General features: G+C 43.9%; 1 protein-coding gene across 3 annotated transcripts in view; it reads right to left on the bottom strand.

Moving 5' to 3' along the window:
* Positions 1 to 1,790: 1,790 nt before the first annotated feature.
* The window catches only part of ABHD6 (abhydrolase domain containing 6, acylglycerol lipase), a 54,561-nt gene continuing 28,954 nt past the window's right edge, over positions 1,791 to 27,397 (bottom strand). For all 3 annotated transcript variants that reach the window (XM_007984770.3, XM_007984771.3, XM_007984775.3), the window contains 7 exons: positions 26,777 to 26,933; positions 24,687 to 24,800; positions 23,037 to 23,169; positions 18,976 to 19,133; positions 8,577 to 8,631; positions 8,263 to 8,363; positions 1,791 to 2,928 (listed from right to left, as the gene is read on the bottom strand). In XM_007984770.3, coding sequence (XP_007982961.2) covers positions 2,752 to 2,928; positions 8,263 to 8,363; positions 8,577 to 8,631; positions 18,976 to 19,133; positions 23,037 to 23,169; positions 24,687 to 24,800; positions 26,777 to 26,933 — 895 coding nt within the window. In that variant the 3' untranslated portion in view covers positions 1,791 to 2,751. The remainder of the gene's footprint in view (positions 2,929 to 8,262; positions 8,364 to 8,576; positions 8,632 to 18,975; positions 19,134 to 23,036; positions 23,170 to 24,686; positions 24,801 to 26,776; positions 26,934 to 27,397) is intronic.

Here is a 27,397-nt window from a genome sequence, read left to right on the forward strand (position 1 = left end):
AATTGCAGAACCAAGCAAGAACCTGAAAACCCACCTTATCGTTAAAAAGGACTCCTTCATACTCTCTGCTCACAACTTGTCGTAAGTGCTTTCTGGTGACAGCAGAGGAGATGGAAGCTGTGTCCAGCTGCAGAAACTGCCTACTGTCCTTCTGGGCTGGGCTGGATGGCACACACCCTGCCTGAATGACCCCATGGTGGGCACAGTTCAGGGACTGCTTTTGATGTCATCTTTAGCTGGTATTCAACCCAGAGCATAAGAATTCCTGTATCCACTATGGTTTCTGACCTGAGGTGCTTATCCCAGGTCTGGGGCTTCTTCAGTGACCCTGAGGAAACTGTCTCTCATCACCTAGGCCCACCAACACTGAACCCCTCTCCCACTATACTCAGAATTCTTGGTGAATATAGGAAATGGGAACAAATAAAATGTCTAATATCTACTTTCTTTTCTACTTCATTGATTTTTGTTTTTGTCTATATTACTTCCCTCTATTTTTCTCTGGCTTTGATACTATTTATTTTCTCATTTCTTGAGATAGAAGCTCAATGTATTGATTTTTCTTTCCTTTTTTCTTTCTTTTCTTTTCTTTTCTTTTTTTTTTTTTTTTTATAAGAGATGGGGTCTTGCCATGCTGCCCAGGCTGGTCTCAAACTCCTGGGCTCAAGCAATCCTCCTGCCTTGGCCTTCCTAGGTGCTGGAACTACAGGTGTGAGCTACTCCACCTAGCATCTTCCCTTCTAATATACGTTTTGAAGCCTATAAATTTCCCTTGGAGCACTGCTTTAGCTGCATCCCAGCTTGATGTCATATTTTCGTATCTTCTTCTTGTTTTTAAGCTCTAAGTTCCATTCTTCTCTGGTAAACTAAAATATTCAAACACAGTCCTGAATTCCAATTTAAACTATAAAGTTTATCTCACCTTATTCCCAGAATGACTTGGATGTAGATTTTCTGTAAAAAAAAAAAATTGGAAAGAGTGAAGCTCCTGGGGAGTTTAGGGCTCCTAAATCCTATAGAAGAGAGTCAAAAAGAATAGTTTGATGACTCTTGCCTTTTGTTTTTGATATACAATTTCCAGTGAATGATTTTTTCTTTTTTTTTTTTGACATAGACTTTTGTGCTTGTTGCCCAGGCTGAAGTGCAATGGCACAATCTCGGCTCATGGCAACCTCTGCCTCCCGGGTTCAAGCGATTCTCCTGCCTCAGCCTCCAGAGTAGCTGGGAATACAGGCACCCGCCGTCGCGCCTAATTTTTTGTATTTTTTCTTTTTTAGTAGAGATAGGGTTTCACTATGTTGACCAGGCTGGTCTCGAACTCCTGACCTCAGGTGATCCACCCACCTCAGCCTCCCAAAGTGCTGGGATTACAGGCGTGAACCACTGCACCCAGCCTTAAAAAACACATTTTAGGCCGGGCACGGTGGCTCAAGCCTGTAATCCCAGCACTTTGGGAGGCCGAGATGGGTGGATCACGAGGTCAGGAGATCAAGACCATCCTGGCTAACACGGTGAAACCTCGTCTCTACTAAAAAAAATACAAAAAACTAGCCGGGCGAGGTGATGGGCGCCTGTGGTCCCAGCTACTCAGGAGGCTGAGGCAGGAGAATGGCGTGAACCCGGGAGGCGGAGCTTGCAGTGAGCCCAGATCACACCACTGCACTCCAGCCTGGGCGACAGAGCGAGACTCCATCTCAAAAAAAAAAAAAAAAAACCACATTTTAAAGTTAACAGAAAATGTGCCAACATTGCACCTAATTAGGAGTTCAGAAACAGAAACCACCTGCATGTTGCTGATCTAGACTTATTAAATTTATTTCATGTCACTGTGGTCACTTTTACAGCTGTTTAGACTTATTTTTAATCACATTACTCTTCACAGAATTCACAGAATTCATTAACAAACTAGTATGTTACATCCAAGGGTTCTTAGTAGCACACCGAAATAGAAAAAGAGGCCCACGAGTTGTTGCTTGTGTGTGGAACCTGAGTCTGATTACTTAGACAGATGTCTGGAACATTATTGCTTTATTAGGCCTATTTTTTAAAATAATAAATTATCCCTAGGAAACCCACCCTGCCAGGTGCTCATTCTGTGACTGCTGTGGGTTCACTGAGAACATACCTAACTCGTGGGTGCTGAATGAACCACCCACCCATGTACCCTGCTGCTCCAGCGGCTGGAGCAATGCCCCTCCATGCATGTAAACATTTTCTACAGCTTGCCACTTTCCTCCCTGGTCTTGCAGCCAATGGGCTGCAGTCATACATGGGTCTCTATGTAAAATTTAAATTAGACCTAAACAACAGGGTTCGGCGAATGAGGACTGATGCTCCTATAAAAGCCACTGCCCATGCAAGGGAATACACCTGAAGCAACAAAAATATCTTGAGTCTCCAACTATAAGGAACGTCTCAAAGAAAATATCCTTGACTTAATTACAGTCCAAGGTGGCTGCTTTGCACAAGCTTGTCAGTGACATGAACTTGAAGACTTCATGGTAGATTTCATGGCTAGGGTTTCTTATTTTGTTCCATATGAGTTTCTATTTTGTGAAAAATATCTTGGAGGTTTTCGCGTGGTCCCCAAAGCTCTGGGGAACTGTGGATACCAGGGATAAGGAACTGGCTTCCTCAGGGTCACTGGCGCTCCGACCGCATTTGGGGCAGGATCCCTGAGAGTGGTGGCCGCGTCAGACTTGGGGGATGGGAGCGGGTGCTGTGTGCAGAATGCAGGCTGCAGTCAGGGCCTCAGTCCAGCTTCTTGTTGTTGTCTGTGTTGTGCACAGAAGCTAAAAAGTCGATTATGAGCTTGGCTGTCTTCCTGGGTCTCTCCATCACTACCGAGTGCCCACAGTTTTCCAGAAGCTCCACCTGGCAGTTGGCAATTGACTTGGCCAACATGTCTGCCCCAGACACATCCAGCACCTGCCGGGCAAGAAAGGGAGCTGGATGATACACAAAGACTCAGACACCCACATGTGCACTCCGTGGACAGAACTTCCACGAAGGTCTGACGGGGGTCAGCGGGGCAGGAGGATGTGAATTTTAGGACCAAGTCCCTTTGGTGTTGGGGCTTGTGGCTTTCTGAATGGAAGTAACCATGATGCCTCCTGTTTTATTCTGCAACTCTGTGCCAGGGGTTGGGCTGCTGTCAGCAATACTGAGGTAGAAAACACATGTTCCTTGCCCTTGAGGAGGTTATGTACGATGGGGAAGCCAGAGAGCACAGGGGATGAGCAGGGTCGAGGGAAGACCTCATTCCTGAGTCCTGGCAGAGCAGAGAGGGGACAAGGGAGGAGCATTCATGGATGTGGAAACAGCACAGGGTGGGAGATCATGGTGAGTGCAAGGGTCACCAAGGAGCATGGCGGCTGAGACACCAAGCACGTGGGCAGTGGGGGTGGCATGGTGGGGAGAAGGGGCAGAAAGGAGGGCACTGCTCCTACAGCCACACAGACCATGGGGAGCCACAGGCTGTGTTAAGGTGAGTGACTTGATCAGGCTGGCCTTGTGGCTGGTTAGGGCAGTCCAAGCTGTGGGAAGGATGCAAGAGGGGAAGGTTATTATTCACAAGCTGGGGGCATCTCTTTTTTTTTTTTTTTTTGAAATGGAGTTTCATTCTTTTGCCCAGGCTGGAGTGAAGTGGCGCGATCTCAGCTCACTGCAACCTCCACCTCCCAGGTTCAAGCGATTCTTCTGCCTCAGCCTCCCCAGTAGCTGGGATTATAGGCGCCTGCCATCATCCCTGGCTAATTTTTATATTTTTAGTAGAGATGGGGTTTCGCCACGTTGGCCAGGCTGGTCTCGAACTCCTGACCTCAGGTGATCCACCTGCCTCAGCCTCCCAAAGTGCTAGGATTACAGGCGTGAGCCACAGCACCCAGCTGGAGTTATCTCTTTGAAGGTCCTCTGGGGATCCCCAGAGCTGTGTGTTTCCTGGCTGTAACGTCTGTGGATATGGGGAATGCTTTTCCAACACGAAAGCCAGACCTTTTCCAGTGCTGACCCTTTCCAAACAACTCATTTCCTCTCATTTTGCTCTGGGTCCCCGGCTACTATGCCAATCCACCTCCATCTTTTTCCCCAACATCCTCCCTTGGAAGTGGATCCACATTCACTCTCCTTTTCTTAGTTGCCTTTACCTTCAATTCATCCCAGACAAGAGGGCCCCTCCTCCCCATCCTTAATGGCAAAAGCAAAAGCCCCACCAAACTCAAGCGTCTTCTGTGTCTTTGCTATTCTCACCAACTCAAACTATTAAAACCAAGATTTTCTGCCCACTGGGGGGTTAAGGTAAGAGGATGCCTCAGTCAAGGAACAGAGCACTGCAAGGTGTCCCTGGACCAGGAAAAGGAACAGCTAATGGGGAGCTTAACAGCTAATTCCAGCCAAGGAAATGGAAACCTCTGCCTTGTCACTCACTCACAGCTAAGGCTGCCATGGCAACCCACTGAGCAGGAATAACACCCAGCTACTGTGGAAACACCCAGAAGAAACGGAGATGTAGTCAACCAGTGAAAAAAGCATGAAAAAGTAGAAACTCCCAACTGAGTGTCTTTTTTTGTTTTTGTTTTTTTTTGAGACAGGGTCTCGCTCTGTTGCCCAGGCTGGAGTGCAGTGGCACGATCATGGCTCACTGCAGCCTTGACCTCCTGGGCTCAAGTGATCCTCCCACCTCAGCACCCCCCAGGTAGCTGGAATGACAGGTATGCACCACTATGCCCAACCAAAACTGAGTGTCTATCCTGCAGAGAGATCAGAAACCACAACTCACAGGCAAAAATACCCATATGAGCTGCTGGCTTTGGCATTGTTTGCTGGTTAGCATTACAAATCCATTATTCCCCACGGCCAACCAGAGGTATGTGCAACTACTGAACAGCCCCTGATGAGATATACACATCTGTGGGAACCATATCAGCTATTTCCTAGATAGACTATTCATATAAATGGTCAAAATTTTTTCCTGGGCTGGGTGTGGTGGCTCACATCTATAATCTCAGCACTCTGGGAGGCCGAGGTGGGAAGATCTCTTGAACCCAGGAGTTCGAGACCAGCCTGGGCAACATAGTAAGCCCTCATCTCTGTAAAAAATTAAAAATTAGCCGGGTATGGTGGCGCATGCCTGTAGTCCCAGCTGCTTGAAAGGCTGAGGTGGGAGCATTGCTTGAGCTCAGGAGGTTGAGGCTGCAGTGAGCTATGATTGTGCCACTGCATTCTAGCCTTGGTGACAGAGCAAGAACCAGTCTCAAAACAAACAAACAAACAAACCCTCACAAAAAACAAAAATCAAAACCTTTTCCTGCATTGCTTCACACCAGGGATAAAACTAGGGTGAGGCAAATGAGGCACTCGCCTAAGGCACAAAATTTGAGTGCCAAAAAACTCATAAATTAAGAGAAAAATATTTTGGTGCAGTATATTTAAAAAACATTAATGGAAAAAGACACACGATGAACAAAACCTAAAAATTATAAATACAGATAGGATCTGACCCTGCGCTTGCATGACACATCTCTCTCATCTCACCCTTGTCTCGGGCCTGTTATGCACTATAGGGGTAGGTAGATGATAAGCTGCTGGAGGGCAGGGATCCTGGCTGTCTTGGTCCCTACTGTATCCTCAGGGCCTAATACAATGCTAGGCACATACCAGATGCTCAATAAATGCCTGTTAACTGGATTAAATGTGTAGTCAGTCAGGTGGTGGGTTTATCCCTTCACTAGTTGGTTTGTTGGCTCAATTTCTCACTTGTTTGCACACTCACTGAGTACTCTGGGTCTCCTGCATATCAGGCACGGTGCTGGCAGGGAGAAGGGACATAAAGAATAATAGCCTGTCTGTCTCTAGATGGCCCTCCCGCTTTGGTGGACTGAACATAGAGGAGTGATGCTTGAACTGAAGCATGCAGAAACCCTCTCAGGAAGGGCTGCCATGTTTGGGTGTACAGGTCGTATACTGCCCAAATCCATCATTCACATAAATGACAATGCACATGGCTCCCCCTGCAGTTGTGCAGTATAACAGCCAGCCTACAGGGATCCAAAGAAGAAGAAGGCTGAATTTGGCCTGGTAGGGGCAGGTGCTGTGACACCAAATGTTGATGACAGAGCAGGAAAAGAGCCAGTGAGCTTGGGAGGCAAAAGGCTGTGAAATAAAAGACTCCCTGAAGCCTCTGCTGTTTGGCCTCTGTCCCAGGGACAGTCCACAAAACACATGAAGGATCTGATCGTATTTATAGCAAGCCCATAGAATGTCAGGCTCTTTTTCTGGAACAAAATGGACTTCTAAGTCTGGGAAAAAATTCTAGACCATGCATTGAGGCTACCAACAGAGGCAAAGGGCATGAGCAATCTAATCTAATACCAGCTAACCTAATCTTTTTTTTTTTTTTGCAATTGGAAGATCACTTGCATACATATTATTTCATCTGAGCCTCAAAATAACCCCAGTACTAGAAGAGAAACCCTCAATTTAGAGGGGCTGAGTTACTTGCTCAAGGTCATGGGCTGACCAAGGACAAAAACAGGGCTGGAACACAGACTTTCAGACTCCAAGGCCAGTGCCCTCGCTTCTGTGCTGTCTCCACAGGAAGATGGGTTACAGCCTCTCCCTGTTGGCTCCTGAGAGCCCCAAATCACCTTTGGGGATTTTAGAACAACAGAAAGCCTTCACTGCTCTGGCTCTGATTCCTGATCAAATGACTCTCTGCTGGCATAGCCCAGGGCACAAACAAAGCTTCTTTCAGTCCTTTGGTGCTACAGAAGAGAGTACATGAGATCCCCTCCTCTCCACGTCCACAAACCCACGCTGTGAATCCTTACCATGCCTGGTTCATCTAAGACACCATTACCTCTTACTCTGTGTACATGCCATGGGCACAGCCTGGCTGCTCCTCCCTACTCTCTCCTGCCCGGGCCATTCATGCACTTGTGGGTCTTTGTGGCCACAGTGTGACCTCCTGCCAGTTAAAAATTGATGCATTTAGGTAAAGGGTATGCAGGTATACTCTGTATTTTATTTTTAGTTTTTGAGATAGGATCCTGCACTGTGGCCCAGGCTGGTGTGCAGTGAAGCAATCATGGCTCACTGCCACGTCCATATCCTGGACTCAAGTGATCCTCCTGCCTCACCTGAGACTACAGGTGCAGACCACCATGCTTGGCTACTTTTTTTTTAAATTTATTTTTCATAGAGATGGGATCTCACTATGTTGCCCAGGTTGGTCTCGAACTCCTGGGCTCAAGCGATCCTCATGCCTTAGCCTCCCAAAGTGCTGGCATTATAGGTGTAAGCCACCATGCCTGGCTTTCTTTCAAATTTTCTATAAGTTTGAAGTTATTTCAAAATAAAATATTTTTTAAAATAGAAGAAATAAATCTGTTTGGGCTGACATGAAATGATTTCCAAGATACGTACTTCTTTTTTATATATATATATGAATATCATATATATGTACACACACAAATATGATCTTATATGCGTAACTATATATATCTAAGCTTTCAAACATGCATCTTAGATGCCAGTGTATCTAGTATGTTTGAAAGCTTAGATATGTATAGGTATGCATATATATGCACTATATGTGTGCTTAGGAGTAGGCACACAATGGCTCGCTGCCTGTTTTTATAAATAAAGGTTCACTGGAATGCAGCCATGCCATTTGTTTACATATTGCCCATGGTTGCTTTTATACTACAAGGTCAGAGTTACTCACCCAGGCTGGAGTGCAGTGGTGTGATCTCGGCTCACTGCAAGCTCCACCTCCTGGGTTCACGCCATTCTCCTGCCTCAGCCTCCTGAGTAGCTGGGATTACAGGTGCCCACCACCACGCCCGGCTAATTTTTTTGTATTTTTTTAGTAGAGATGGGGTTTCACCATGTTAGCCAGGATGGTCTCGATCTCCTGATCTTGTGATCCTTCTGCCTCGGCCTCCCAAAGTACTGGGATTACAGGCACGAGCCACCACGCCCGGCCTGAAGATTTTTTATACCACGTGACTACATGGCTTTGATAAAAATGCTTTTAAAAAATGATTTAAAATTGCCTTTCCTTTTACCAAACCAAATGTTGTTTCTCTCAACTCCCAGAACCCTGCCCACTGTCAACACCGGCACCCAACACAGGTGCCTTCCCCCTTTCTTGACAGCAGCAATCAGCTCACTCCATAAATAATCAGTTGTTCTTCCTCAAGGTCGTTTTTCCTCAGAGGCCCTGGTGACCAGCACAGACCACCGAAGGGATGCGTTACATACCTGGTCTTGTTTCCCCCAGATGATTTGCGTCGGAACCTTGATCTTGTCCATGTTCTGATGGAGGGAGTATCTGGACTTCTCACTGACGATTTCCAAAAACACTTGCCAGAAAAGGAAAACAAAGTGAGCATGTGCTGGACTGTGCCTGTGGCATCAACGCGGAATCAAGGGATAGTCACTAGGTCCAGGCCACCACTTCCTCTCTTCAGGGGCCCAAGAAGACATTCAAAGTGTTAGAGATTTAAGAAATAAAAGCCATCTATCCACAGAGCTTCATCTGTAACAAGCTCCAAGCTGAAAGTAGGGCTACTTACGCTTTCGGTAGAAGTTGTTATGAGGGATGCGGACATCAACAAGGCCTTGCAGGATCTAAGGACAAATAACCCAAAGTTAGAGAGCAAGGGAAGACTCATTTCCTCAGGACTCTCACAGCTCTGCGACAATGAATGGGAATGAGGTCCAGCAATTTATTGCACTGTCAAGGTCTTTAGAGCCTGGTCCTCTGAATTCCCATGATGCAGCATACAGTCTAATGGGGAGTTAGGCTTCCAAGAAGCTTTCCTTTTTTAATTATTATTATAAAGGAACTTGGGTAATATAGTGAAGCCGGAGGTGCCCTACAGCATGTTAAAGACACCTGAGATGACCTGACAGCAATTTTAGCTTGAGAGATTCTCTGCTTCACTTAAGACGTAATCAGGACAGGCCGGGCATGGTGGCTCATACCTGTAATCCCAGCACTTCAGGAGGCCAAGGCAGGCAAATCACTTGAGGTCAGGAGTTTGAGACCAGCCTGGCCAACATGGTGAAACCCCCATCTCTACTAAAACGATAAAAACTAGCCAGATGTGGTGGTGCATGTCTGTAATCCCATCTACTCGGGAGGCTGAGGCAGAAGAATCACTTGAACCCGGGAGGTGGAGGTTGCAGTGAGCTGAGATTGTGCCACTGCACTCCAGCCTGGGTGACAGAGTGAGACTCCATCTCAAAAAAAAAAAAAAAAAAAAAAAAAAGACATAATGAGGATGACCACAATATCAAGTAATTAGCCAGTAATATCCAAATGCAGAATGAGTTCCATTAAAAAAAATTAAGCCACTGGGAATGATAGGTCTATTAAACAACGAAGAAATAAACTATTGAGAAGATTCTGGGGAGGGTTCTACAGTCCCACTGGGGAGGGTTCAACAAACCTTTGTTTATCATTTGACACTGTCTTTGCCTTCCCTGCTGAGGGCTGGTGAGGGCTGCAGCTAATGTGGACAGGTCACATATCCTGGACCTGGGCTACTGACCCAAAAAGGTAGTGGTGGCTGGAAGGAATGCAATCCTTCTCTTCCTCCTGCCTCAGGCTTCTGAGGTAGAGTACAGGGTTCACATTAGTGGCTGTACTCCTCTACTTCTCTCCTCTACCCGCAAACAGGTCTGAACCCTTTAAATGCACTCTCTCAGGAGTCCTGTGCACTGACTGAAAGTGGGGAAGACCCAGCCATGGCTGCTATGGACTAAACCAACCCTCTGGAGCATCACTAGACTCTAACTCATTCAGCCTGGACATGAGGACAATGACAATTTATTGAGTAACAACATTGTGCTCAGCATCAGACATTTTCTTTGTTCAGCTATCCATCCTGTACCCACATATCTATTCATCTTGTATCCATCCATCTTCCACCTTTGCTCAGTCCAGCCATCCATCCTGAACCACATATGCATTTGTCTACCTATCTATCCTGCATTCACCAATCCATCCAACCTTCATCTCTGCATTAACCAGATATCCTCCCATCCATCCATCCAACCATTCAGCCATCTATCCATCCTGCAGAGCTAAATCGTGTGTGCACTGGCACATGAATCAATTCATGCAAAAATCTATCCTGCATCTACCCACCCATCCATTTTCCATTCTTGCATTATCCAGGCATCCTCTCATCCATCAATCCATCCAATCTATACCTAAGACCTACTTTATGCAAGCACTGTGCTAAAGTCTGGGGATAGAACAGGCAATTAAGACAAAGTCCTTAGTGGAAGACACAGACGTGCAATCACAACACAATATGACATGATGGGCTGAGTGTGCAGGTGTTCCTTCTCTCCTAGGAAGGAAAGACTTTTGGAGCTGCCATTTATTTTTCTCTCGGTGTTTTCATATCCCTGACAACCCAAAACATGGAGTTTTCTAAAACACCATTTGGCCACTCTATTCTGGGAAGAGATCAGTGCTGGGAGAAAGGAATGCAACTTCATGGCTAAGAAGGGATTTCAGGGGTGGAACATGCCACAGCATCAGATTCTGGGTGTTTCCTGAGGGACAGGCTATATCTATTAACCAAACCATGTTCACAACTTCCGAATGGGACCCATTCTCTCGAGTCTTAGGAGGACCCACCCACCCCCAGGCACGGCCCAGCTCCTACAACAGACGGAGATAATTTGGGGTTATGAACCCTCAGCCATGGACTCTCCTCTCTTGGTTCTTCATGCCATTTCCCTAGATGACCTCATTCAGGCCCCAAACCTTCAATATTAGCATCTGCTGATGGCTCCAGTGGTACAGCTTCAGGCCAGACTTCCCTCAGCTACACCTTGACCTCTGCACTTGCAGGCCTCACAGGCAACCTGAACTTAACACATGAAAAATGGAGCCCTTGGTATATTCCCCAAATCTGCCCTTGTCCTCTTCAGAATATACTACCTCTGTTTTTGGTTTTGGTTTTGTTTTTTTGAGACAGGGTCTCACTCTGTCGCCCAGGATGGAGTGCAGTGGCATGATCTTGGCTCCCTGCAGCCTCTGCCTCCTGGGCTCAGGTGATCCTCTTACCTCAGCCTCCCATGTAGCTGGAACTATAGGCATGCGCCACCATGCTTGGCTAATTTTTAAAAAAAATTTTTTGTACAGATGGGGTTTTGCCATGTTGCCCAGGCTGGTCTCGAACTCCTGCACTCATGCAATCCACCCACCTTGGCCTCCCAAAGTGCCAGCCACCATGCCCAGCCAGGAAAAAACTACCTTTATCCATCCAGGACCTCAAGTGCTGGAAGTCACCTGTGACTCCTTCCCTTTCCCCAGCCCCCATTTCCAATTTGCCTGTACATCCTGTCCATTCTTTCTCAAATCCCTTGTTTCCATTGCTACCACCCTAGTCTACACCACCATCATCTCCAAGGCACAATAGTTCCCAAATGGGTTCCTCTATTCCATTTGGGCTCTCCTACAATTCTTCAGTGGTCCTATTATACTTAGAAAAACCCCTGGCTCTTTTCCATAACCTATAAGGTCCTACAGGATCTAGTCCAGCATTTTTCAAAGTGGTTCTTGGGAGTCCAGGAGGTCAAACTACTTTCCTAATACTCAATGTTACTTGCCTCTTCACTTACATTCTTTCAAAAGTACACTGTTTTTCAGAGCCTATAAAATGTGGGATGATGTCCTCGTTCTTGGCTACTGAAATGAGTACTTGTACATTTATTGCATTTTAGAATCTTCTGAGTTTTCATTTATTTTCTTTTATTTGTATTTAAATAGAGATGGGGTCTTGCTATGTTGACCAGGCCAGTCTTGAACTCCTAGTCTCAAGCAAGCCTCTCATCTTGGCCTCCCAAAGTGCTGGAATTACAGGCATGAACCACCACACCTGGCCTGAGTTTTAATTTCTAATATGGTAAATATTAATAATAAATATAACCCCTATAAATAAAAACTCTTTGGGTTCCTCAATAATTTTTAAGAGTATAAGGAAGATAAGTTCCATGATGGCCAAATAGGAATAGCTCTGGTCTGCAGCATCCAGTATGATCGATGCAGAAGATGGGTAATTTCTGCATTTCCAACTGATATACCTGGTTCATCTCACTGGGACTGGTTGGACAGTGGGTGCAGCCCACAGAGGGTGAGCCAAAGCAGGGCAGGACATTGCCTCATCCGGGAAGCACAAGGGGTCAGGGTATTTCCCTTTCCTAGACAAGGGAAGCCATGACAGACTGTACCTGGAAAAATGGGACATTTCCGCCCAAATACTGCACTTCCCAAGGTCTTAGCAACCAGCAGACAAGGATATTCTCTCCCGTGCCTGGCTCGGCAGGTTCCAGGCCCACAGAGCCCTCCTCACTGCTAGCATAGCAGTCTGAGATTGAACTGCAAGGCAGCAGCCTGGCTGGGGGAGGGGCGTCCACCATTGCTGAGGCTTAAGTAGGTAAACAAAGCAGCCTGGAAACTCGAACTGGGCGAAGGCCACTGCAGCTCAGCAAGGCCAGCTGCCTCTAGACTCCACTTGTGTGGGCAGGGCTTAGCTGAACAAAAGGCAGCAGACAACTTCTGCAGACTTAAATGTCCCTGTCTGACAGCTCTGAAGAGAGCAGTGGTTCTTCCAGCACGGCGTTTGAGCTCCAAGAATGGACAGACTGCTTCCTCAAGTGGGTCCCTGACCCCCGTGTAGCCTACCTGGGAGACACCTCCCAGTAGGGGCCAACTGACACCTCATATAGCCGGGTGCCCCTCTGAGACGAAGCTTCCAGAGGAAGGATGAGACAGCAATATTTGCTGTTCTGCAGCCTCCACTGGTGATACCCAGGCAAACAGGGTCTGGAGTGGACCTCCAGCAAACTCCAAGAGACCTGCAGCTGAGGGACCTGACTGTTAGAAGGAAAACTAACAAACAGAAAGGAATAGCATCAATATCAACGAAAAGGACATCTACACCAAAATCCCACCTGTAGGTCACCAACATCAAAGACCAAAGGTAGATATAACCACAAATATGGGGAGAAACCAGAGCAGAAAAGCTGAAAATTCTAAAAACCAGAGCACCTCTTCTCCTCCAAAGGAACACAGCTCCTTGCCAGCAATGGAACAAAGCTAGATGGAGAATGATTTTGATGAGTTGACAGAAGTAGGCTTCAGAAGGTCAGTAATAACAAAGTTCTCCGAGCTAAAGGAGCATGTTTGAGTCCATCACAAGGAAGCTAAAAATCTTGAAAAAAGGTTAGACAAATGGCTAACTAGAATAAACAGTGTAAAGAAGACCTTAAATGACCTGATGGAGCTGAAAACCATGGCACGAGAACTTCGTGACACACGCACAAGCCTCAATAGTCGATTTGATCAAGTGAAAGAAAGGGTATCCATGATTGAAGATCAAATTAATAAAATAAAGTGAGAAGACAAGGTTAGAGAAAAAAATAATAAAAAGAAACAAACAAAACCTCCAAGAAATATGGGACTATGTGAAAAGACCAAATCTATGTTTGATTGGTGTACCTGAAAGAGATGGGAAGAATGGAACCAAGTTGGAAAACTCTCTTAAGGATATAATCCAGGAGAACTTCCCCAACCTAGCAAGGCTGGCCAACATTCAAATTCAGGAAATACAGAGAACACTACAAAGATACTCCTCAAGAAGAGCAACCCCAAGACACATAATTGTCAGAGTCACCAAGGTTGAAATGAAGGAAAAAATGTTAAGGGCAGCCAGAGAGAAAGGTCGGGTTACCCACAAAGGGAAGCCCATCAGACTAACAGCAGACCTCTTGGCAGAAACCCTACAAGGCAGAAGAGAGTGGGGGCCAATATTCAACATTCTTAAAGAAAAGAATTTTCAACCCAGAATTTCATATCCAGCCAAACTAAGCTTCATAAGTGAAGGAGAAATAAAATCCTTTACAGACAAGCAAATGCTGAGAGATTTTGTCACCACCAGGCCTGCCTTACAAGAGCTCCTAAAGGAAGCACTAAACATGGAAAGGAACAACTGGTACCAGCCACTGCAAAAACATGCCAAATTATAAAGATCATCGACACTATGAAGAAACTGCATCAATTAATGGGCAAAATAACCAGCTAATATCATAATGACAGGATCAAATTCACAGATAACAATATTAACCTTAAATGTAAATGGGCTAAATGCCCCAATTAAAAGACACAGACTGGCAAATTGGACAAAGACACAGACTGGCAAATTGGACAAGACCCATCAGTGTGCTGTATTCAGGAGACCCATCTCATACGCAGAGACACACATAGGCTCAAAATAAAGGGAGGAAGATCTACCAAACAAATGGAAAGCAAAAAAAAAAGCAGGGTTGCAATCCTAGTCTCTGATAAAACAGACTTTAAACCAAAAAAGATCAAAAGAGATGAAGAAGGCCATTACATAATGGTAAAGGGATCAATTAAACAAGAAGAGCTAACTATCCTAAATATATATGCACCCAATACAGGAGCATCCAGATTCATAAAGCAAGTTCTTAACAGACCTACAAAGAGACTTAGACTCCCATACAATAATAATGGGAGACTTTAACACCCCACTGTCAATATTAGACAGATCAATGAGACAGAAGGTTAACAAGAATATCCAGGACTTGAACTCACCTCTGCACCAAGCAGACCTAATAGACATCTACAGAACTCTCTACCCCAAATCAACAGAATATACATTCTTCTCAGCATCACATCACACTTATTCTAAAATTGACCACATAATTGGAAGCACTCCTCAGCAAATGTAAAAGAACAGAAATCACAACAAACTGTCTCTCAGACCACAGTGCAATCAAATTAGAGCTTAGGATTAAGAAACTCACTCAAAACCACACAACTACATGGAAACTGAACAACCTGCTCCCGAATGACTACTGGGTAAATAACAAAATGAAGGCAAAAATAAATATGCTCTTTGAAACCAGTGAGAACAAAGACACAACATACCAGAATCTCTGGGACACATTTAAAGCAGTGTGTAGAGGGAAATTTATAGCACTAAATGCCCACAAGAGAAAGCAAGAAAGATCTAAAATCGACACCCTAACATCACAATTAAAAGAACTAGAGAAGCAAGAGGAAACAAATTCAAAAGCTAGCAGAAGGCAAGAAATAACTAAGATCAGAGCAGAACTGAAGGAAATAGAGACACAAAAAACCCTTCAAAAAATCAATGAATCCAGGAGCTGGTTTTTTGAAAAGATCAACAAAATTGACAGACTGCTAGCAAGACTAATAAAGAAGAAAGAAGAATCAAATAGACACAGTAAAAAATGATAAAGGGGATATCACCACCAATCCCACAGAAATACAAACTACCATCAGAGAATACTATAAACACCTCCACACAAATAAACTAGAGAATATAGAAGAAATGGATAAATTCCTGGACACATACACCCTCCCAAGACTAAATCAGGAAGAAGGTGAATCTCTGAATAGACCAATAACAGGCTCTGAAATTGAGGCAATAATTAATAGCCTACCAAGCAAAAAAAGTCCAGGACCAGATGGATTCACAGCCGAATTCTACCAGAGGTACAAAGAGGAGCTGGTACCATTCCTTCTGAAACTTTTCCAATCAATAGAAAAAGGGGGAATCTTCCCTAACTCATTTTATGAGGCCAGCATCATTCTGATGTCAAAGCCTGTCAGAGGCACAACAAAAAAAGATAGTTTTAGACCAATATTCCTGATGAACATCGATGTGAAAATCCTCAGTAAAATACTGGCAAACCGAATCCAGCAGCACATCAAAAAGCTTATCTGCCACGATCAAGTTGGCTTCATCCCTGGGATGCAAGGCTGGTTCAACATATGCAAATCAATAAATGTAATCCATCACATAAACAGAACCAATGACAAAAACCACATGATTATCACAATAGTCGCAGAAAAAGCCTTTGACAAAATTCAACAGCCCTTAATGCTAAAAACTCTCAATAAACTAGGTATTGATGGAACACATCTCAAAATAATAAGAGCTATTTATGACAAACCCACAGCCAATATCATACTGAATGAGCAAAAACTGGAAGCATTCCCTTTGAAAATTGGAACAAGACAAGGATGGCTTCTCTCACCACTCCCATTCAACCTAGTGTTGGAAGTTCTGGCTAGGGCAATCAGGCAAGAGAAATAAATAAAGGGTATTCAATTAGAAAAAGAGGGAGTCAAATTGTCCCTGTCTGCAGATGACATGATTGTATATTTAGAAAACCCCATCATCTCAGCCCCAAATCTCCTTAAGCTGATAAGCAACTTCAGCAAAGTCTCAGGATACAAAATCAGTGTGCAAAAATCACAAGCATTCTTTACATCAATAACAGACAGCGAGTCAAATCATGAGTGAACTCCCATTCACAGTTGCTACAAAGAGAATAAAATACCTAGGAATCCAACTTGCAAGGGATGTGAAGGACCTTTTCAAGGAGAACTACAAACCACTGCTCAATGAAATAAAAGAGGACACAAACAAATGGAAGAACATTCCATGCTCATGGATAGGAAGAATCAATATCGTGAAAATGGCCATACTGCCCAAGGTGATTTATAGATTCAATGCCATCCCCATCAAGCTACCAATGACTTTCTTCACAAAATTGGAAAAAACAACTTTAAAGTTCATATGGAACCAAAAAAGAGCCTGCATTGCCAAGACAATCCTAAGCCAAAAGAACAAAGCTGGAAGCATCATGCTACCTGACTTCAAACTACACTACAAGGCTACAGTAACCAAAACATCATGGTACTGGTACAAAAACAGATATATAGACAAATGGAACAGAACAGAGGCCTCAGAAATAACACCACAGATCTACAACCATCTGATCTTTGACAAACCTGACAAAAACAAGAAATGGGGAAAGGATTCCCTATTTAACAAATGGTGCTGGGAAAACTGGCTAGCCATATGTAGAAAGCTGAAACTGGATCCTTTCCTTACACTTTATAGAAAAATTAATTCAAGATGGATTAAAGACTTAAATGTCAGACCTAAAACCATAAAAACCCTAGAAGAAAACCGAGGCAATACCATTCAGGACATAGGCATGGGCAAGGACTTCATGACTAAACCGAAAGCAATGGCAACAAAAGCCAAAATAGACAAATGGGATCTAATTAAACTAAAGAGCTTCTGCACAGCAAAAGAAACTACCATCAGAGTGAACAGGCAACCTACAGAATGGGAGAAAATGTTTGCTATCTACCCATCTGACAAAGGGCTAATATCCAGAATCTACAAAGAACTTAAACAAATTTACAAGAAAAAACAACCCCATCAAAGAGTAGGCAAAGGATATGAACAGACACTTCTCAAAAGAGGACATCTATGCAGCCAACAGACACATGAAAAAATGCTCCTCATCACTGGTCATCAGAGAAATGCAAATCAAAACCACAATGAGATACCATCTCACACCAGTTAGAATGGGGATCATTAAAATGTCAGGAAACAACAGAAGCTGGAGAGGAAGTGGAGAAATAGGAATGCTTTTACACTGTTGGTGGGAGTGTAAATTAGTTCAACCATTGTGGAAGACAGCATGGCAATTCCTCAAGGATCTAGAATTAGAAATGCCATTTGACCCAGCAATCCCATTATTAGGTATATACCCAAAGGATTATAAATCATGCTACTATAAAGACACATGCACAAGTATGTTTATTGCAGCACTATTCACAATAGCAAAGACTTGGAACCAACCCAAACGTCCATCAGTGATAGACTGGATTAAGAAAATGTGGTACATATATATCGTGGAATACTATGTAGCCATAAAAAGGATGAGTTCATGTCCTTTGCAGGGACATGGATGAAGTTGGAAACCATTATTCTCAGCAAACTATCACAAGGACAGAAAACCAAACACTGCATGTTCTCACTCATAGGTGGGAAGTGAACAATGAGAACACTTGGATACAGGGCAGGGAACATCACACAATGAGGCCTGTCAGGGCGTGGGGGGCTGGGGGAGGGATAGCATTAGGAGAAATACCTAATATAAACGACAAGTTGATGGGTGCAGCACACCAACATGGCACATGCATACTTACATATCAAACCTGCATGCTGTGCACATGCACCCTACAACTTAAAGTATATTTAAAAAAAAAAAAAAAGAGTATAAGGGGTCCTAGCCAGGCACGGTGGCTCACACCTGTAATCCCAGCACTTTGGGAGGCCGACGTGGACAGATCACGAGGTCAGGAGTTTGAGACCAGCCTGACCAACATGGTGAAACCCTATCTCTACTAAAAATAAAAAATTAGCCAGGCATGGTGGCGGGCACCTGTAATCCCAGCTACTCAAGAGGCTGAGGCAGAAGAATCACTTAAACCTGGGAGATGGAGGTTGCAGTTTGCTGAGATCATGCCACTGCACTCTAGCCTGGGCAACAGAGCAAGGCTCCACTCAAAAAAAAAAAAAAAAAGAGTATAAGGGGTCCTAAGATTTTTTTTTTAATTGAGTATCTCTGATTTAGCCCCTGCCTCCCTTTCTAACTCCATCTTGACCATTCTCTTATTCTTGGAGCTCCAGCTACCCCAGCCTCCTTTGTCTTGAATATGCATGTTTTTCCACCTCTGCATATGCTGTCCCTCAAAGAGGCTTATCAAAGCCACCCCTGCCTCCCTGTATTCAATCACTACACCATCTTCATTTCCGCTATAAAACTCATGACCACTGGTAATTCATTGTTTACTTGTTATTGTCTGCCTCCCCACACTGGACCATGTCTGACCAGGGACCTTCTTGTCTGTATTGACCACTGTGCCAGCACAGTGCCCAAAGTGTTGCAGGCACTGCAGAAACACTTGTTAAATACATACAGAAGAGGACAAGGAGTCAATGAGTAGGTGAAGGAGGGAATACGTGCAGGGAGCTGGTACTCGCCCCCGGGCCTCTGGGGAGGGTAGTTGTGTCGCTGCTGCAACCACGTTACCTGCTGGGGCACCTTGAAGCGGACATAGGAGCAGAGCTGAAGCATTTCACTCATCTCTTCTGGGGTAGATGGGATCAAGGGAATCTTCTCCACAGCGGCAGAGTCCTGCAGTTCTTTGAGCCGTTGTACGAATTGATTGTCAGTTGAGTACTGCAGGCCTGTGGGATTCAAACCCAAATGGCTTGATGATACATCCACCTTCTTATCAATCCCCATTTTATATAGGGAACTTCCGATAGCAGTCCAGAGTTAATATATTTCAGGTTTATTTCATGAGTAGATTTCTTTTTTGTTGGTACTGCCATCCTTGCTCAAATCAAAACCACACTGAGAAACACACAAAAAAATCCTTCCACATATTTCAGGGACTGGTTACTCACACTGTGGTCCATGGACCAGGAGCATCAAAAGCCCACAAGAAATGCAGACCTGCCCCTCCCTGGGCCTCTTGACCCAGAATTTGCATTCTTATAAGCTGCCAGGGGATTCATATGTATGATAGAATTTAAGGAGGGTTAGCCTAGAAAACAACTTGCCTGATTACATTTGATTGTTGACAGGAAATGTGAGGAAATACATGACCGGAAGAAAACATAGGGCTGGCATGAATGACACTCCTTCCCTTGGCCTGGACCCACATGGTACTCTCTTATTTGGGGTCAATGACAAAACACAGGAGGACTGGGAGGCTTCCGAGCTGTCCCTTGCTTTAGGGCAGCAATCCTGCTGCCTTCTCCACAGTTGCTCTTCCTCTTGGAGAGCAAAATTGAGATTGCTCATTATCTCCCATCACCTCAGGGCATGACATGAGAGTCCACAGAAGCTGATGCTATGTATGCAAGAGGGCAAAACTAATTTTTACTTCCAGCATGGAACAAATTTCTAGGCATTTAGTTTAGCCAAATAATGAGTTTTATTTTTTTACTTTGTTCTGGAATACATGTGCAGAACATGCAGGTCTGTTACATAGGTACACATGTGACATGGTGGTTTGCTGTACCTATCAACCTGTCATCTAGGTTTTAAGCCCCACATGCATTCGGCATTTGTCCTAACGCTCTCCCTCCCTGTGACCCCCACACTCTGACAGGCCCCGGTGTGTGATGTTCCCCTTTCTGTGTCCATGTGTTCTCATTGTTCAACTCCCACTTATGATTGAGAACATGTGGTGTTTGGTTTTCTGTTCCTGTGTTAGTCTGCTGAGAATGATGCTTCCAGCTTCATCCACGTCCTTGCAAAGGACATGAAATCATTCTTTTTTATGGCTACATAGTATTCCATGGTGTATATGTGCCACATTTTCTTTATCCAGTTTATCATTGATGGGCATTTGGGTTGGTTCCAAGTCTTTGCTATTGTAAATAGTGCTGCAATAAACATACATGTGCATGTTAGATTTTTTTTTTAATTTTATATTTTTGTAGAGATGGGGGTCTCCCCTAGGCTGATCTTGAACTCCTGGCCTCAAGCAATCCTCCCCACTCAGCCTCCCAAAGTGTTGGGTTTACAGGTGTGAGTTATCTCGCCCAGCAAAATCTAGCAAAGAGCTAGATTTTACAAAGAAAGGCAGTAGCATCAATAATATTCGTCGTGATGCAGAAATCCACACTTTATAAATCTATGTCCAGCAAATCCTTTAAATCTAACATGAGTATGATGTATGGCTTTCATGATGCCATGAAGCAGATGACATTATCTATTTCCTCTCTCTTCAAAACTAAACCTAAGTTAGATGTCACTTGGTATCCTGGACTGGATCCCAGAACAGAAAAAGGACATTAGTTGAAAAACTAAATGAAATCCAAATAAAGCCTGGAATTTAGTTACCAGTAATATACTAATGTTGGTTTCTTAGTTGTGACAAATTTACTGTGGTAATATGAGTTATTAATGGGGAAACTGAGTAAAGGTTATATGGGGCTCTCTATACTATCTCTGCAACTTTTCTGTAAATTTACAATTATTTCTTTTTTTTTTTTTTTTTTTTTGAGACGGAGTCTCGCTCTATCGCCCAGGCTGGAGTGCAGTGGCCGGATCTCAGCTCACTGCAAGCTTCGCCTCCCGGGTTCACGCCATTCTCCTGCCTCAGCCTCCCGAGTAGCTGGGACTACAGGCACCCGCCACCTCACCCGGCTAGTTTTTTTTGTATTTTTTAGTAGAGACGGGGTTTCACCGTGTTAGCCAGGATGGTCTCGATCTCCTGACCTCGTGATCCACCCGTCTTGGCCTCCCAAAGTGCTGGGATTACAGGCTTGAGCCACCGCGCCCGGCCAATTATTTCAACATTTTTAGAAAGTTTATTTTAAAACTCTTGGTAGAATATAATCTTGAATTTATTTCTACTTTTTAGTTTTCACATACAAACTTAATTTTAAATTTCCAACTGAAATTCGGATGTAAATTTTTTCTCTGAGCAAATGAACCTATACTTGAAAAAGTCAGTTAGATTTTACCTCCTGTAAGTGATTTAAAATCTAAAAACTTTCCATGGATGCTGTTCCTTCAATTCTCAAACTTATTATTATAAGATCAAATTATTTCAGATATGATACTTGAAAAAAAGAGAAGAGAAGACTCTTTAGTGTCTTCTCTTCAATTTCAATGTCCTTAACATATCAAAAATGATTAGCTTTCAGAGTGGCAGAAGGATTTTAAAGGTCAATTTAGTTAAGTTTCAGTAAAAGTCATTAAATGTTCAATTCATGGCTGGATTCTAGTTGAATCATACAGAGGAAGTAGAAGATATGAGTCATAAAAAGGAGGTAGTAAATATGCAAGGACTTCCAAACATTACAGCTTGGGTTCTGGAGTCAGGCAGCCTGGGCTCTGTGCCAATTGTGGTTCTGGCACTAATGTAATTTCTTTGCGCCTCAATGTTCCCATTTATAAAATAGGCATAATATCTTGACCTGGATGGTAAATGCATATGTAAAATGTCATTGAGATGTGCATTTAATTTGGACAATTTACTATGTATAAATAATACCCCAATAAAGCACCAGAGGGAGAGGGAGAGAGAGGCCAGGTGCAGTGGCTCACGCCTATTCCCAGCACTTTGGGAGGTGGAGGCAGGCAGATCACTTGAGGGCAGGAGTTCAAGTGATTCAGACCAACAGGATCCTGGCCAACAGGATTCAAATTTGCCTGGCCAACATTGCGAAACCCCACCTCTGCTGAAAATACAAAAAGTTAGCTGGGCATGGTGGCACACGCCTGTAATCTCAGCTACTTGAGTGGCTGAGGCACAATAATTGCTTGAACCTGGGAGGTCAAGGCTGCAGTGAGCTGTGATTGCACCACTGCACTCCAGTCTGGGCAACAGACTCTGTCTCAAAAAAAAAAAAAGAGAGAGAGAGAGAGGGAGAGAGGGAGATAGAGGAGAAAGAGAGAAAATATGATTTTTATCTATTATATATTATAAATACAAGTCTGAAGACTTACAGAAGAAAAATAAATTCAAAAATCCAACTTCAAATGGTAATATCTAAGAACATGTTACACTTCACGTTAACATATGTACATGTAATAACAGAGGAACTAAAGTTTGATTTTTTAAAGATCTTATTATAATAAATAAACATCTCTCAATTTTTACCAAAAAAGGGGAGGGGCATAATTATAGTACCTTTACCTCTCAGGGCTACTGCAAGAATTAAATTCATATAAACAGCTTAGGTCGTAAGAGCCCAATAAATGTTGGATGTTAATAGTAACATTATATTTCAAAGTATGTGCTGCAAAGCACTATATACATTTTAATCAACCACCTCAAATTCCGTTTTTTTTTTTTTTTTTATTCTAAAGGTTTACAGGCATAAGCCACTGTGCCTGGCCCCACCTCAAATTCTTGGTGTAACAAGGCTGGCTCTATATTTTCAAAATCAGTCTGGTTATGATTATGATTATATAACTATTGGTTGGTTAGAGTTATCAGTAAACACTGCATATCTCTCAAGCATACATCAAAAAGATGATTCTAAAAAATAGTCATAGCAGACATTAGCTACTTGTTTCCTCAGGGATTCATCCCTGCGGAGGGATGTTTCAGCCTTATAACTTACCAGCAGGACACACAAGACACAGGCTGGAGACATCCGATGGGTAGTAAGCAGCATACACCCCAGCCACCTGGCCACCCATGGAGGTGCCTACTAGGTGGAAAGGTTTTTTGTTCAGCTTCAGGCATTCTACAAACTAGGAAGGGAAATGAGAAAGCGGCTTGGTTATACAGCTGTAGACAATGGCAATGGTGATTACAGCATAGAAGACCCCTGGACTTCCTATGGACAACTGAAAATGACTACTGTTTAAAGAGAGTCTGAAACTCTACTGGATCTGTTACAAGATGAGCCCTGTGGCATGCATGGACTTCTCTTTATCTGGCACGAGAGATTGAGAGGTCATTTATAAATTTAAAATCAACAGGGATTCTGCTAATTAATGGGTCAACAAACTCTTCCTTCTTTTCTTTTTTTCTGAGATAGGGTCTCACTCTGTCACCCAGATTGCAGTGCAGTGGTGTGATCATGGCTCAGTGCAGCCTTGACCTCTGGGGCTCAGGTGATCCTCCCATCTCAGTCTTTCGAGTAGCTAGAACTACAGGCATGTACCACCAATCTGGCTATTTTTTTTTGTAGAGATGAGGTTTCATCATATTGCCCAGGCTGATGAAGTTTTCTATAAAGGTCCAGAGAGTAAATATTTTCTGCTTTGAGAGCCATATGATCTGTTGCAACTATTCAACTCTGCTGTTGCAGACAAAAGCAGTCAAAGGCAATATGTATTAAATAAAAGAATGAGTGTGGCTTTGTTCCAATAAAATTTAGTTTACAAGAATAAGTACAAGCTAAATATAGCTCATGGGCTGTAGCTTGAGGGCTCCTGCCCTAATTTAAAGACCTTCTCATCCATCTGACCATCCATTCATATAACTACCCATTCATTTGTCAATTCAGCCATCCATCCATCCAACCATCCATCCATCTATCCATCCAATCATCCAATCAGCCATCCACCCAACTACCCACCATTCTAAAAAATATTTATTGGATATCTGTTATGTACAGGAAACTATGATTAGATGCTGAAAACACAGCAAAGAGCTAAAAAGACAAGGTTCCTGACCTAATTTAAAAAACAGTTTAATGGAGGAGGCAGATATTAAATATCCTCATTTGGGGGAAAATACTTAAGGTCAACCTGAAACTTACAGGCTACCCCATTCTGAAATGGCTCTTAAACTCCTATGATCTTGAAAGCTTAGCCAGAGAAGGCTAGAGATAGATTCTAAAATAGGTGCTAGCAATAGATGCTAAAGTAGGTTACAATGTGAAGAACACCCTCCCCAGCTAGGCAGAGGGGCTATTACTGTTATCATATAGCTGGTAAGCAGAAAAAGAGATCCCTAGGAAGGGAACTGGTTTTAAGAAATTCTAAACCACTTTTCAAAGAGTTAAGAAAATGCTCAGATTGTATTTAGTTACAAACAACTGCAATAGGCTTAGAGGTGAACAGTCTGTAATAAGCCCTGGCCCTCCGCTGCCAACCGGAGATATCATCAGGTTGCCATTTGGCTTGCCATCACTTGTAGACAGAATGTACTAGAGACTGGTCATGAGGTAGCACGGGACTCCCTTCCCTGCTCTCCAGACTTGGACATGCAATGGCGGCTGAGACAGTCCGGGCAAACTTTGGTAGAGCCTCCTGCTTACCTGGTGTATCCTCTTGACTTGCCCATCTATGGACAGGTCATCCAGGGAGGAGCGGGTGGTGCCCTCATGTCCTGGCATGTCCACGCAGACCAAGTGTAGGTTCTTTGGAAGGAACTGAGGACACACAGACCTGGAGAGTCAGTATGTGGTGTGCAAAACATGTCTCCCCATTTTCTTGGGAGGTTGCCCCATGTACAGTGACCCAGACAGTCATCCCTGGGGATGTATGGGTCTTGGCCACTCAGTGTTTTACTCCAGTAATGTGAATAAGCGTTGCCAGTAGCCTCATCAGGAGCAGAGGCCCACAAAGACTAATATATAAATGGAAGCAAGCTCAGGAGATGCCTGTAAAAAGGGGACAAAGTCGGGGCAGTAGGCTTAAGTCTCTTGCTTTTTCTTCACACCAGTTGACACGTACTACCTCATCTTTCCCTCACCCCTTCCACACTTACTCCAGCCATGCAGCTGCTGACTTGGAAATGCAAGGGATGGTTCTGTTCTCTCATATCCTAGCCAGCTCCAGAGCCAACAGGAGCAATGTTTCCCCCAAGAACCACGTCTGATCACCCTGATTCTGGTTTGCTTGGTTTCTTTTTACTTTAAGGTCTAATTCTCGAAATTATTATTATCCTAAAACACCTTCTTCCATTTAGATATGTACCACTTTTAACCAGGAAACTGAGAAACATAAGTTACCAACAAACAAACATCCAGTTATAAGAAAGATGCTAATCTGAGGAGGGGACAGGAAGTTCATCAAGGCATGAAGATGACTGTCCTCACAGTGGAATTTGGAAATAAGAACACAACTAACTAGAGGGTGTGTGAGTCTTTACCTCCTGGTGTAGATGATACTTGGGATCTCTCAGGTATGGTCTGGCTTGAGGTGGGAGCCAGGGATGCTTCCTGCCCAAGACTTCTGCCAGCCCCAACCTTCACACCTGATCACTCTTACCAAGGGCAGCAAGTTGCCACACCCAAGCAAACCAAGACAAAAAGTGAACTCGGACAACTCTTCCAGAAAGCTGCCAGATCAAGACTGCTTCTCTAAATGGCAAAGGAAAAGAAAAAAGCAGATGCAGAAGAGGGAGTAGGAAGGAAAGGAAAAGAAGGAGTGAAGGAAGAAGATGGAGGGGAAGGAAGAGAAGAAACTTGGGAGTACAAGAAAAGACTTTTAAAAGCCCAACTCTGAATTCACAGCAGTTCTGAGATGCAGCTGTGTCAGAAGCCTCCCCAAAGAAATATCCATGAGGTAAAAAGATTTCTAAGCCATAGGTTTTATATATAATATTCAACTCAATAATTTTTTTCTGACAAAAGAATGAGTAATATATTGCATTAGTTTGTTAGTTTGTTTTGAGATAGGGTCTCACTCCTGTTGCCCAGGCTGGAGTGCGGTATAGCACAATCTTGGTTCACTGCAGCCTTGACTTCCCAGGCTCAGGTGATTCTCCCACCTCAGCCTCCAAAGTAGCTGGGACTACAGGTGCATGCCACCATGCCTGGCCAATATTTTTTTGGTATTTTTTGTAGAGACGGAGTCTCCCTGTGTTGCCCAGGCTGGTCTCAAACTCCTGGGCTCAAGTCATCTGCCCACCTTGGCCTCCCCAAAGTGCTGGGATTACAGGTGTGAGCCACTGTGCCAGACCACACTGCATTAGTTCTAATATGACTTGAACCACCACAGTTCTGAGTTCCCTTTGCTTTCTACCATTGTCGATGACATCATGTCCTAGTGGAAACGCTTTTCTTCTTCCCTTTTTTTTTTTGTTTTGAGACAGAGTCTTATTCTGCTGCCCAGGCTAAGTGCAGTGGCATGATCATGGCTCACTGAAGCCTTGACCCCCCAGGCTCAAGCAATCTTCCCACCTCAGCCTCCTGAGTAGCCGGGACTACAGGCACGCACCACCACACCTGGCTAATTTTTCATTTTTTGTAGAGACAGCATTTCTTTATGTTGTCCAGGCTGGTTTTGAACTCCTGGACTCAAGCAATCCTCCTGCCTCAGCCTCCCAAAGTGTGGGATTACAGGCATGAGCCACTGCACCCAACTCCCTTTTCTTATGAGAGAGAAGAATCAAGAATTGCACCTTGACCACACTGAGCCACATATCCTTGTGGGCAGAGAATCCGTGGAGCATGAGGATGGAGGGTTTGTGCCCAGGCCTGCCCCGGAAGGAATAACAGAACTGATAGTCTTCATGGTGAACATAGCGGACTTGCATGCCCAATGTCCTCCGCCAGTACCTGGAGAGGGTGGAAAATAAAGACGAACCAAAATCAGTAAGCTCTAGATGAGTGGCTTCAAGATGGGCACAGATCCTCTCTATAAGTCTTACTTAGTGATAACACAAACACTTCTCCAGCCCTTGTCCTCCATCAGTCTCTAGAGTCCTCCTGAGTTTCACCCTCAAGGAATACGAAGCCAAACCATTCCAGAGAACACCTTAAATGAACTATTTTGGTATATATTTTACTAATCACTCTAGGAAGGGAAATGCGGTGTTTTCTTAAGAAGCATGCCACACATAATAACCTTTTGATAATATGTCTTTCTAGAGACTTTGAGAGTGATAACTTATTTCTTGAGAACCATCTGCACTGGTCCTCTGGCTTTGTTCCTCATAACATATGGCAGCTGGTTGAAAGCTCAGCTTCTGCTGGTTACATAAGACTTGGCAGTGCTGGACTTTGGCCCAAAATCGATTTCA

The sequence above is a fragment of the Chlorocebus sabaeus genome, chromosome 22 (assembly GCF_047675955.1).
Source record: "Chlorocebus sabaeus isolate Y175 chromosome 22, mChlSab1.0.hap1, whole genome shotgun sequence".
Classification (NCBI taxonomy): Eukaryota; Metazoa; Chordata; class Mammalia; order Primates; family Cercopithecidae; genus Chlorocebus; species Chlorocebus sabaeus.